The sequence below is a fragment of the Populus nigra genome, chromosome 15, assembly GCF_951802175.1.
Source record: "Populus nigra chromosome 15, ddPopNigr1.1, whole genome shotgun sequence".
In the NCBI taxonomy this organism is placed as follows: domain Eukaryota; kingdom Viridiplantae; phylum Streptophyta; class Magnoliopsida; order Malpighiales; family Salicaceae; genus Populus; species Populus nigra.
Genome location: NC_084866.1, coordinates 10,925,735 through 10,938,808, shown reverse-complemented (window position 1 = coordinate 10,938,808; position 13,074 = coordinate 10,925,735). Strand labels below are relative to the sequence as shown.

The 13,074-nt window shown below is 32.5% G+C and overlaps 3 protein-coding genes across 3 annotated transcripts; all 3 read left to right on the top strand.

Annotated features, from left to right (window-relative positions):
* The first annotated feature begins 789 nt into the window (after positions 1-789).
* Positions 790-2,093, top strand: LOC133674118 (xyloglucan endotransglucosylase/hydrolase protein 24-like). The gene is made up of 3 exons (XM_062095105.1): positions 790-1,178; positions 1,280-1,473; positions 1,576-2,093. Exons 1-3 carry the CDS (start codon positions 888-890, stop codon positions 1,964-1,966), a joined length of 876 nt encoding a protein of 291 aa, XP_061951089.1. The 5' UTR covers positions 790-887; the 3' UTR covers positions 1,967-2,093.
* A 3,627-nt stretch (positions 2,094-5,720) lies between these two features.
* On the top strand, positions 5,721-7,098 carry LOC133674931 (xyloglucan endotransglucosylase/hydrolase protein 22-like). Its single transcript, XM_062096230.1, has 3 exons — positions 5,721-6,230; positions 6,333-6,526; positions 6,613-7,098. The coding sequence occupies exons 1-3, from the start codon at positions 5,835-5,837 to the stop codon at positions 6,992-6,994; spliced, it is 972 nt and encodes a 323-aa protein (XP_061952214.1). The 5' UTR covers positions 5,721-5,834; the 3' UTR covers positions 6,995-7,098.
* Positions 7,099-9,231: 2,133 nt separating this feature from the next.
* LOC133674712 (two-component response regulator ARR10-like) lies at positions 9,232-12,794 on the top strand. The gene is made up of 8 exons (XM_062095921.1): positions 9,232-9,388; positions 10,439-10,591; positions 10,696-11,058; positions 11,206-11,282; positions 11,472-11,631; positions 11,731-11,955; positions 12,237-12,409; positions 12,786-12,794. The coding sequence occupies exons 1-8, from the start codon at positions 9,232-9,234 to the stop codon at positions 12,792-12,794; spliced, it is 1,317 nt and encodes a 438-aa protein (XP_061951905.1).
* Positions 12,795-13,074: the final 280 nt, after the last annotated feature.

Here is a 13,074-nt window from a genome sequence, read left to right as displayed (position 1 = left end):
TTTGACTAGCAGCTTATGGGGGCTATCATTGCTCCCGAAGGTGGCTACTGGGGACGTGGTAAGATCACTCTAGAATCCACAATTTGGACGGCTTCGAAGTTGATGGCATAGCCAATCCTTCCACTGAGTGCTTGGAGGAAGCTCCTACATTAGTGGTTTCGAACAGGCAACACGGCTTTGACTTTGAGATTGCGTAGATTCTTTTTATTTAGTCCCTGTGTTTTGAATGGTATTATAACTTAGTACATTATGTTTGAAAAATTATAATTAGTCTCCACTCTTGTTGATCACTATGTTGCTAAGACATTTTTTGGTTTTTTGTTTAATCCCAGATGAATAATTTAAAAGTATGCTGGGGTTGGTGAACAACCTCGGAGGTGACTCACTTTCACCAATGAATATTGAAATATGGGGTTAGTGGTTTTGGCACACAAGATATGGTTTTGTTAAATTAATGCTATAGACATGCAACACAACTTTTTAAGCCCAGTGAAAACATAATAAAAAAGAAAAGGTTCTAATATTATCAAAAGAAAAGCATATGAATCATTGTTTTAAACTAGGCATGAATAATTTACAAAAAAAAAATAAATGGCCTCCAGAAACTGCAGCATGTAATTGGCCTGGCTAAGTTTGTGGTCAGGAATCCCATATCATTGTGCCTTGTTCATGGTATCCAGCTGTTTACTTCTCATGTCATTACACCGACCAACTTGAAGTGCTCCACAGTTGAAAGGAACATTCTAATTCGCCACCATCCAGACTCCCTATAAATTGTCACAAAATTGTAACATTTTAGCAGGTCAAAATCAAACAAAACAAGTTAAGAGTCAAGAGCTTGCTGCAATACTTCATATTTGAAAACCATCAAGCGTTATTATAGGTTCATGGCTGCCTACCCTTCTGAGCCAAACCCTTTACTGCTGCTGCTAATGATCTCTCTTTTGGTTGGTTCTGATTTGGTGTTGGTTGACGCTGGTACCTTTTACCAAGATGTTGATATCATATGGGGAGACGGACGAGCTAAAATACTCAACAATGGCAATCTTCTAACACTTTCCCTTGACAGAGCATCTGGCTCAGGTTTCCAATCCAAGAATGAGTATCTCTTTGGCAAGTTTGATATCCAACTCAAGCTTGTCCCTGGCAACTCTGCTGGCACTGTTACTACTTTCTATGTAAGTCCTAATTAAGTCCATTCTCCAGTTCCTTTTGCTTTTGTTCTTTTTCCCAGATTACAAATAGATGAAGCCTAATTCTTAATATTTGCATGAAGCAGCTTCACTCACAAGGGTCAGCATGGGATGAGATTGACTTTGAGTTTTTGGGCAATTTGAGTGGTGATCCTTACTTAGTCCATACTAATGTGTACACTCAAGGAAAAGGTGACAGAGAGCAACAATTCTACCTCTGGTTTGATCCAACAGCTGATTTTCATACCTATTCAGTCCTCTGGAATCCAAGACATATTGTGTAAGTACATATTAATGTACATGCAACATTTCACAAAGCTTCTTCTTCTTCCCTTTTTCCAGTACTCGAAATATATATTAACTTCTATTTCTGTCCATCTAGATTCTATGTTGATGGGAGACCAATAAGGGAATTCAAAAACATGGAATCAATTGGAGTCCCATACCCCAAAAGGCAATCAATGAGGATGTATGCAAGCATATGGAATGCAGATGACTGGGCTACGAGAGGGGGCCTTGTGAAGACAGACTGGACTCAAGCTCCCTTTACCGTTTCATACAGAAACTTCAATGCCGAAGCTTGTATTGGGTCTAATGGAGTCTCTTCTTGCAATAACTCAACTAATAACCGGTGGTACTCTCAAGAGCTGGATTCTACAAGTCAAAAACAGCTGAAATGGGTGCGGGAGAATTATATGGTTTACAATTACTGTGCAGACACTAAGCGATTCCCTCAGGGCCTCCCTCTTGAATGCAATACCACCAAGAAGTAGGGGGAGTATAGCTTGCTCACATATAGAGTTGTTCTTCCATGTAATTTCCAGTTTTCCAGATTAGACAATATACTTTACAGGACAGGGTATGATGTATATAAATAAAATATATACCGTTCTCTTCGCATGTAGTAGTAACTGATTATGCTCTTTCATAACTAAGATGCTACGGGTGTTAACAGTAAATCTTAGAGGTTCATCTTTCTTCTTTCTTTTTCTGTTTTGTTATAAAAAGGTGATTTTAGTTTGACCTCAGCTATGAAAAATTAATGTAAATCGAAGATATATAAACATGAAATTAAACCTTTTGGAGCGCAAGCAAATCTAGATTCTAAGTTTTTACTAGCTGAATCATGTCCCCAGTGATTTCTACAATTTTATTCATGCTTCGTGCATGTACACAGTAGAAGTCAAATGGTAGATTGGCATCTAACGACAAATCTAACTCAAATTACATTCATTACTAGTTTAATCGCCTGCGCTGTATGGAGCAGATTAAATTTTTTAAAATATGAAAAAAAATATTTAGACTACAATAAATTATTTAGTATTATTTTAAATAAAATTTAACAGGTTAATTTTAAAATCTTCCGACCTGATTTCTTGTTTCGTCCGAGTTTAAATTTAATTTATGTAAGAGTTATTTTGACATGACTTAGTTAACTTAACAGATCAAAAAATAACCCGGATGATCAATAAAAAATGTAGTTTGTTTTTTTTTAAAAATGATTTTTTTAATATTAAAATGATGATATATTTGATTGACTTGGACTTTATGACTTAACTTGTCAAACCTGCAACTCGAATCATGAACTTTATCGAGTTTAATAATATTATGATAATAAAAATAACACATGTAAAAATTGAGTATCAATCAAATATAAAAACATTTATTCGAGATTGTAATAATCTAAAAAAATTAAAATAAATTACGAATACTAATTAAAAATTAATTAAATATTAAAAAATAAAAATAAACAAAATAAAAAGGATTCAATCAAAAAAAATAAATGAAAATAATTTTTTTTTTTTTTGAAAGAGCCCGACCTATCGGTCAACCTTTATACTTTATTATTATAGAATTATTTGAGATCTTAAAAAAATAATTAATACAACTTTTATTATTATATCAGACAGGCCCGGGGTACCTTTGGGAACTGGGATGCCAGTTAGAAAGCACAAGTTGAGGAAGAACTGGCATGGCAGCTACCACATAAAAGTCATCAAGCTATTGGGACTTCAATTTGATTGGAACGTTCAGCAAACTATTATAAAACAATTCTGAAAAAATTTGAAGTTATAAAGGTGGAAATGGAATATTGATAAATTTATAGCTTAGCAATAAGCAGAAGCTTGGGTAAATACTCCATCATCACAGGCTGGGAACTTGAATCATGCATGAAAAAAGGACAGTGAGCTTAATTTGTTTTTTTTAATTGTATCAAACAATTAAAAAACAAAAAAACAAAATTGAATGTGAAAAGTTTCTTCAAGCTTATCTCAAGTTCACGAGTTCGCCATAACATCCAACTTGGAGCAGCCAAATGAAAGTTGACGAACTTGCATAGCCTCACAGGCAACGCATTGTTTTGTTCATATACAGACAAACAAGTTGCACGAGTCATTGCGTCATCTATAGCTAGCTGAGCGACAATCCTTACAGGGATTTTTTTAATTTTTTCTCAATAGTAAAATACTTTTATAAACTTATGCGGTAGCTAGACTTGGAGGTTTTTGAATTGCAGCTTCAATGCTTAAAATTTGTTTGGAAGTAATTTTTTTAGTGTTTTTATATTTTTTTTGAATTGTTAATATTAAAATGAATTTTAAAAAATATATATATAATTTTAAAATTTTTCTAAAAAAACATTTTTAAACATAACCTCTAATATTGGGTATTAATCACGGTAATCCCTCTTATAATTTCCGTGAGGAAACCCTTTTTCTTTAGCAGCTTTCAAAGCCGAGTACGTATTATCATAATTAATTAAGATGTTGAATTTTCCATTTTAAAAGAAAATAAAATCATATAGATGCTTCAGAACGTGAATCTCGATATAGTTGATGGCTTTACATATTATTGATTTTGTCTAAATTAATATCTTCTCCAAAAATAATTGACGCTACAAATTAATAAACAATCAATTTTGCTCCGAATTATTTTTTTGCAATTTCTTAATCTCCATCAATTGAATTTTTAAATTGAGAGACGCATGTTAGAATCAATTATCATTAAAAAAAAAAAAGCTCATGCAAAGAACATGAGCCCCACTTTAAAGGAAAATAATCTCGTGGACAAATTGATTTGGGGATGGGTTTATGTGATTTCTTAATGGTTTATGTTAATTAATTTAAAAAATACCTCAATAGAAAAATCTAAATTGCTAGATATAAAATTAATACCAAAATTGTTTGGGATAAAACTGAAACTAATCTTATAATTATAATATTTGAGGTCTTGTTTTCCTTGTAGGGTTCGATTGAACTCTATATTTTATTTTATTTATTTATTTGGTTCAATGGCTGAACTATAGATTATGTAATAAGAGGATCAGTCCTTCATTAATCAAATATAATTCCTCTCGTTCTAATTGGTAGTGGGATTTGATTTCAATGAAGTTACTAGCTAGCAACATGCCAAATGACTTTACGTTTGAAATCTATTAAAAAAACAAAACAAAATAAAATAACGAAATCTAGTAAGCCTGTGATCTTATCTGAATTTGAGAATTGCATTTAATGATATATGGTCCTCCTTTCACCTCAAAAACTGACCACATTTGAGACCCCTTCATCTAATGGCAAGTATTTTATTTTATTTTTTTTGTTTTTGTTTTAAATTTCAATTCAAAGTTGTAGCCCCTGTTTTACGTTGCATTCTAAACTGGGGTTGAGAAAATTTAATATTTTTTTTTAATTTTTAGATCATTTAGATATACTAATATTAAAAATAATTTTTAAAAAATAAAAAATTTTATTTTGATATATTTTTGAGTAAAAAATGCTTTTAAAAAAAACTACTATTACATTTTCAAACATCCTTATAATAATGAATTTTGATTATAGGATTAACAATTTGTTCTTGTAATAATTTTAGTCCATGATTTCTAGAGTACAACATTAAAAAATAAGAGATAAATTGGAAAATTAACATATAAAATACAATTAAATAACAAATTAATACATGATTTTTTTTTGAAATAGCACAATTTAAAAATATCACGGTTTAGCATACATTTTAATAATATCATAATTTAGAAACATAATATTTAACTAAATATTATAGTTTTTAACCGTGATATCAATTATTATTTTAATATGGTTATAAACTTAAATATTTATTGATGTTATAAAAGCGTGATGTTAGCTTCTCACTCTTTTGAAACATGATAATATTAAAATATATTATTTTTTAAAATGATATTATTTCATCGAAAATTTAAATCTACCATGCTAATTTTCTTGAAAAAATCCAAAAGCAAGATGGTACTAATCAATGACGATATAATACAGTCACCAAAAAAAGACAAGAACGACTATAATATGTTCCTGAGATTTTGACAGACAGGAAGTACTTTCATGCTGGAGGATGATAGTAGAGAGTAAGCATGGAGCAACCATTTTGGAGTTTGGTGATGGTTCAAAGGCCCAAATTGTGTATGCGGTGGGAATGGATTATCATCACCAAATTTGACCATGCAAATGTCATAATAGTTCCAGTTAGGGAATGAAACGAAAAGCATCACAAGTTTTGGACCATTTCTTGATTTCTTCTTTTTTTTTTTCATTTATGCCAGCACTTGCCATTTGTTGACAACTTCAAATTCAAGTTCTCGACGACAAGGAACCTTCCAAAAACACATGTATAATGTTTTCTGTCCTTTTACTTGCTATCCTTGCCTATATTTACAGTACCCTGTTCGAATCAATTTACAATTTCTGGATCTCATTTCCACTTTGTATGGGGTCTGAATCAATGGCTTCTTATAAGTCAAGCACTGGTATTTTGAATTTTCTGCTGATTTCTCTCTTGGATAGCTCTTTGATTGTTTCTTGTATCGCTAGTAAATTCTACCAAGAATTTGACATATCCTGGGGAAATGGCCGTGGTAAGATACTCAACAACGGAGACCTTCTTACTCTGTCTCTTGACAAAGCTTCGGGCTCAGGATTTCAATCAAAGAATGAGTATCTCTTTGGCAAGATTGACATGCAACTCAAACTTGTACCTGGCAACTCTGCTGGCACTGTCACTGCCTACTATGTAATTTATAGTTTCTTTTTGAACATGTCCACTTCATAATTCAGCTACGCCAGCAAGCTATGATAAGAATCCTAATACATATCATTAATGTTTGTATTTCAGCTGAAATCACCAGGGAATTCATGGGATGAGATAGACTTTGAATTCTTAGGCAACTTAAGCGGAGATCCTTACACGCTACATACTAATGTTTACAGTCAAGGCAAGGGTGACAGAGAGCAACAATTTCGTCTATGGTTTGACCCCACAGCAGACTTTCACACCTATTCCATTCTATGGAATCCCAAACTCATCATGTAGGAATCGTTACTATCCTTCTTGTGGTTTTTTCATTTTTAATTTCTATCTCCTTCATAACTTGGTTCTTTGTTATCTTTTTCAGCTTCTCAGTTGACGGGAAACCCATTAGAGAGTTCAAGAATTTGGAGTCAATTGGGGTTCCCTTCCCAAAGAAACAACAAATGAGAATATACTCGAGCCTCTGGAACGCTGATGACTGGGCCACTAGAGGCGGTCTTATCAAGACTGACTGGACACGAGCTCCTTTCACTGCTTCTTACAGGAACTTCAATGCTGACGCTTGTATTTGGTCTGCTGGCAGAGCAGCTTGCTCTTCAAAGAATTCTTGGCTATGGAAACAATTGGATGCCACAAGTTTCCAAAGGCTCAAGTGGGTGCAAAAGAATTTCATGATTTACAATTATTGCACGGACACAAAGCGATTCCCTCTAGGCTTCCCTCCAGAGTGTAGTGTGAATATGTAAACCCTAAATTTCAATCACCATATATATGAATATAGCTTGTAACTCCTAGATTTCAATCACCATATATATACATATATGAATATAATTTGGTTGCTTGATGTACATATGTAATATTTGCATGTAATTTTTAGAATGAATGACCTCTGTTTTCTCAAACATAAATTAGTGTAATTTACTTTCATATTAAATATTTAGCGTGTCAGAAAGGAAAAAATAAGCATATGCTGGCAAGCAGCAACAGAAAATTAACTTGTTAATTATTGCAGAAAATCTGAATTTCTCCCCTTCATTTATCATTATTGTGTGGCCTTGTGCCTATGATTTTCGTACCGTAACACAAACCATCTATCTATCTAGTATATTGCTAGGATCACTGCAGCCGTTGATCAGTCATGATTTACTACTTTACTTTAAATAGATTATTATCATTATTACGAAAGGAAATGTGACTGTGTTGGGCAATAGGTATGTATTTGACCCAGTTGGCATGAATTGATTCAAGAAGTTAGATAAAGCCAGTGAAAACAGTTTGTGATCACAAAATTTTCATGGAACCACCATCTTCCCTCCGAGGGACTGCTTATAATTGTATGTGACTTCTGTAGACTCAAACAACTTGCCATTTTCTGAAGCATATGGAATCACTTTATTACAAGTTTTAACCACAGAAGTGCAGAGATTTAACTACCAAAAAACATGTCAAGTCAATTATATATATATATATATATATATATATATATAACCTAAGTTCAAAACAAATATAGGAATTCAAGTTACTAGTCTTTTTTTTTCCGTTCATTCATTGAAATTACTTGTTAATGCAAAATGAAAAGGTTGGTTAACATAGCTTAATCAATCATAATTGTAATTTAATTATTTTGAAATCTTGGTGAGTCAATTCAATGACCATCAATCCGTGTCTTACTTTGAATTGGACTTTTTTTTTTATCTATTATATAGTTGATGTAGAAAAATTTGGATGATCTAGTTAGTTAATTCAGATCTGATGATTCAAGTTTTTTTTTTTTCGAAATAGCTTTCATGTAAGAAAAATAAAACAATGACATGGTTTTTTTTCTTGAATTTTGTTTGAATTTTTTCTCGAGTTTTGTTTCAAAATAACCATGTTTAAAAGAATTCTAAAATAACATATTAGTTAAAAAAAAATTTAAATGATGTCGTATTATTTTTTAAAAAATAATAGAATGTTTTTTCGCTTTTCACAAATCAATTTGGCTGACCCATGACTTGCCTTCTCCTAAGAACCAAGCAATGGAGATTTTCTCGAGTCTTTGGGAAGCTGATTACTAGGCAACTGAAAAGGTTAAAATAGATTAGACATAATCACACTTTGATATGTTTATATGATGTTTAGGAGTTTAATGTATTTGTTGATATATCTTTTTAAATCAAATCAGAGTTAATTTTGGCCTTCAATTCAAATTAAGAAATTCGATGAATTAATAAGCATAGAAAATCTTGATTAAAAAGAAAAGCATATATAGAAATTGAAAAGAAATCCATAAATCTTTTAATTTTTAGAATTTTAGGCCCAGGCCCATTCTCGCAGCCCAGCTGTGAAAACCCAGGAAAGGCAGGTGATGGAGACCATTAGGGATCATCATGGCTTGTGGATTAAAGATCTCTCTGGGTCTATTGGCTGTGCAACTAATATGATGGCTGAACTGTGGGCTTTTCGTCTGGTCTTATATTGGTTCAGACGTCTTCAGTGTTCTAATGTTATTATTGAATTGGGTATTTTTTTTCTTTTATTTTTATGTTTTTTATTTGAAAATATATTAAAATAATATATATATATATTTATATATATATTATTTTTTAAAATTTATTTTTAATATCATCATGTCAGAACAATATGATTCACTAGTAAAACTATTTGTTCTTATTAAAAAAAAAGCCGACTCTCTAACAATAAAGAAGGATTATTGAGGGAAATTAAATTTGATGACCTGTCCATTATTTCTTGATTTAGAGACGTGAAACAATATTTAAGCAGCATTGTATCTCCATCAATGAATCAATTAATTAATAGCATCAAATTATAGTAACTTTTCTCTCATGAGTATTCAATTATATATATAGTAGTCTTGAATGGTTACAATTATTGCTCCTCTACGTACGTATATGTAAATTTCCTTTTCCCATCACAAGGTTTACGAAGCCCTTCTTTGCACAATCTCTAGAAAGCGATTGAGAATCTTGATTTGAAGCCTAAAATGGCTAAGAATAATGATGAAGTGAGTGAGATATCAATGCATGACGAGGGCCGTGGCGACATGTTCAATCCCGCGGATTTGCGAGTTCTAGCCATTGATGCTAACGTTGTTTGCCTCAAGTATTTAGTAGCCATCCTCCAAAAGTGTCAATACAGAGGTTTGCTAATTATTCCTATCGCTAGTTCTTTAATTATATAAATTTTTAAGAGTTTATGTGGAGATTTTGGACGTCAGAGAATTACTAATTTGTTTTCAGTTTAGGTATCGTTAATTAACTGTTTTTTACTAATCTAGGGTTTTGAGTTTCCCTTATAATATTCTTAATCATGGGTGCCTTAAATTACATATTGTTTCTATGAACCAGAAAAAAAAATATTATGGTAGTTTTCCTTATCACGTAAGTGAAGATTAAATGATTCAAAGTAGAAGCATAAAAAAAGAGAGAAGAATTTGGAATTTGTAAAGGAACTAGTGATGAACCGTCTTAGAAAGAGATGATTACAAGATTATATAATTCAAATTGAAAGGGATTAATTTGCATGTTGCCCTAAACAAAATAAATTTAATCCGAGCTGGTTTAAGGTGGAAAAAATCTGATCGGTAATTGTCAGCAAAACCCTAATATCCTCACTAATTTGCCATATCCATCGTTCTATTCCATTGATCTTAATCACTATATAGAAACACCATTAATATTTATGAATGTCTCTTTTAATCTTTTTTTTTTTTTTCCTCTTAATACCTGCAATGTCAAATTCTTAACGAGAAGGAAAGAGACAACGCCAAATTAGTGAAATTACTATATATATTTATTTATTTTTCCTTAAACGACACACTATACCTAGAAGAAAAAAATTGTCCGAAAAGGGTTTGGATTGTATTTATAGTCAGACAGTACGGGATGAAAACTTATATGACGTTATGTGTGTAATTAGCTAGTATATATTTTACCATGATGGTCAACGTTAAATGTTAGTACTATATATTTAGTATATATTTTACTTTGCAATCGGAAGGTAATAGTAATTTGACTGAGAAACATGAATCGAACGAGTAAAAAAGGAGGCTGAAGAGTTCATTGAAAAATTCCCGCAATTATGATGAAGGTTATAAATCAGATTGAAGACATTGACATGGTCGATATTGATTAAATATATATAATCTTAATTTCATCTGGTTTGATGTTTGCCTTCTTCATTTCTTGTAGTTACATCAACAACATTAGCAGCTGAAGCTTTGAAGATTTTGAGGGAAAACAAGAATGATTACCACGTTGTTATTACTGATGTTAAAAGGCTTGACATGGATGGTTTCAAGCTGTTGGAGATCATAGGCCTTGAAATGGACTTACCCGTGATTCGTAAGCTTATGACATCCCCCGCACCAATCCTAATGTCTTTGTTCATGCCTTCCCTTGATTAATTACTATAGAATTAACGTATATTTTTTGTGGAGTAATCGCAGTGGTCTCGGCAGAGGACAGTCAAAGCAGCATAATGAAGGGAATAAGGCACGGGGCCAGAGACTATCTCTTAAAACCTGTAAGAATACAGGAAATGCAAAATATATGGCAGCATGTTGTAAGGAAGAGGCTCTCTGATTCTTCCGATAAATCTAGTAGCTTTACAAAGGAAATAATTGAACAAGAATCAGTGCCTTCAACCGAACCCATGGCAGAGGCAGAGGTCACGGGGGTCAAAGAGAAAGAAATTATCGGTAACCCAAATGGCGATGCTTGTAGTGGTAAAAAACCAAGGGTGACATGGTCCTCCGAGCTCCATGTTAAATTTGTTGATTGTGTTGAGAAACTAGAAGCACGTGGAGAGAGTAAGTTTTCTTCTACTGTCTTTGCTAGCTAGTGACATGATTAGTAATTTTATTTATATCGTGCCTATATATGTTTTCATGGGCTTAGCTTGTCTTAGCATATCCTTCTTTTGTGTTCTTACAAGAGTATCTTTGATGTTCATGTAGGAGTTCAGCCCAAAAGAATTCGTGAAATGATGAACGTGGAAGGTCTTAGTCGAGAAAACATTGCCAGTCATCTTCAGGTAAGTTAGATCACATACTCTCCCATACAACATCTACTTTACAACGTAATGGCTATTGATATTGATTAAGCGATGCAATTTCTGACTATTTAATGACTAATGTAGTAGGCAACAGAGTATCTTTTGCCAGTTTAATGGGATTGAAGGTATTGGTTACTTTTTTTCTCTTCTTCTTTCTCTGTTTAACAGAAATATCGAAACTTGTTGAAGAAGCACAAGGATAAAATGAACCAACAAGACAACGCTGGGACTGATTTGAATAGGTATGGAAGAATTTCAGCCACAAAGAACGGTCTTTGGAACACATATGGTGATTCTACACCGAAGCCACAATCACTAGCTAGTTCTTGTACAGATTCGAAAAGAATGTTTTTTCAGCCAAGTAAACAGAATGTTTTCCTAGAAAACTCGTTATCTAGCAATATCACAATGAGAAAATCTGTTCCAGTGCCAGAATTCAAAGGTTTAAACTTCTCAGCATCTAGTTCAACATGGGAATTGCCTACTGAGTACACGGGATCTCAGTCTTTCGGCCAAAATCCTGGTCTTTGTAATCTGTCACCTCTTTTATGCTCTCCTGCTGCTTCTTTCAAACCGTCCTTTCCGATGCTTGGACAAACTTTAATTGACAGGAGCCCAGCTTCTGTTCTTTCTAATCTGAGTTATTTTCCTGGTATGTAATTTTTGCACCTTTTTTCTGAGAATTTTATGATCTGTGTATGTTGTTATTGGTTTATATAAAAAGAATTGTCACAAAGTTGAACCATCGCATCCAGCCCCAAACGGATTTGTCCAATGGGATATTAAATTATTGGGAGTAATTTCTTTTAAGGTGAAATTAACATGGGAAACTATGGTAAAGAAATTCAGAAGAAACTTGAAAAAAAAGGGAAAAAAAAAAAGACTAGCTGTGTTATAGCACAATGATAAAGACAATTTATTCTTTATTTTCAGGGCATTATGGTGAAGGAATTTCTATGAATCTCTGTGGAAGTGGAACTTCAAACTTTAGAGAGCATGATAGTCACTGTGCATACAGGGACCAAAAATCACTGCTGGAAGACTTCATGAATAGTGAGGAAGCTAAGTTATTCATGGATGAGGAAATTAGCGACATGGTCAACCAGGTAACTACATATATGCACTGAAATAACAAGTAAATATTTCAGCTGGTTAATTTATCATTTATCATCTTTTAATTGACCTGTAGCTAGAATGATGACTATTCAGGCTATAGTTTTCTTCAGACTGACAAAATGGCAATTTGATATTAGCCCTTTGATAATGGTTCAGACATGTTCAACAGTGAGACAAAATCATAACACATCGTTTTCTTCTCCCTTGCAGTTTAACAGTGATGGGACTCCTAGGCTATGATTTGTGAAGTCCTTCCTTCTGAAGCTCTTGCAATCTACCACGCCAAACCAGAAATGCAAGTTTATTTTGTGATTTTACAGTGTACCTTAGAACTCTGACTAATATCTGGTGTTTGCATTTTTCCAGAATAGCTAGACCACATCTTGTGGTGTTTATATAGTATAATTCAACTTCATTGGTTAACCAAGTATCGTCAGAAACATCTGGCATATCTTGTTTATGGATTTGGACATGGGTTAAAATCATGTTTTTTAAAAATTTAAATTATTTTTATTTAAAATTAATTTTTTTATATTTTTTCATTCAATATCAAAAATAATTTTTTAAAAATAAAAAAAATATTATTTTGATCTATTTTCAAATAAAAAATACTTTTAAATATGATGATTATCACATTCTCAAGTATCATCAGCTA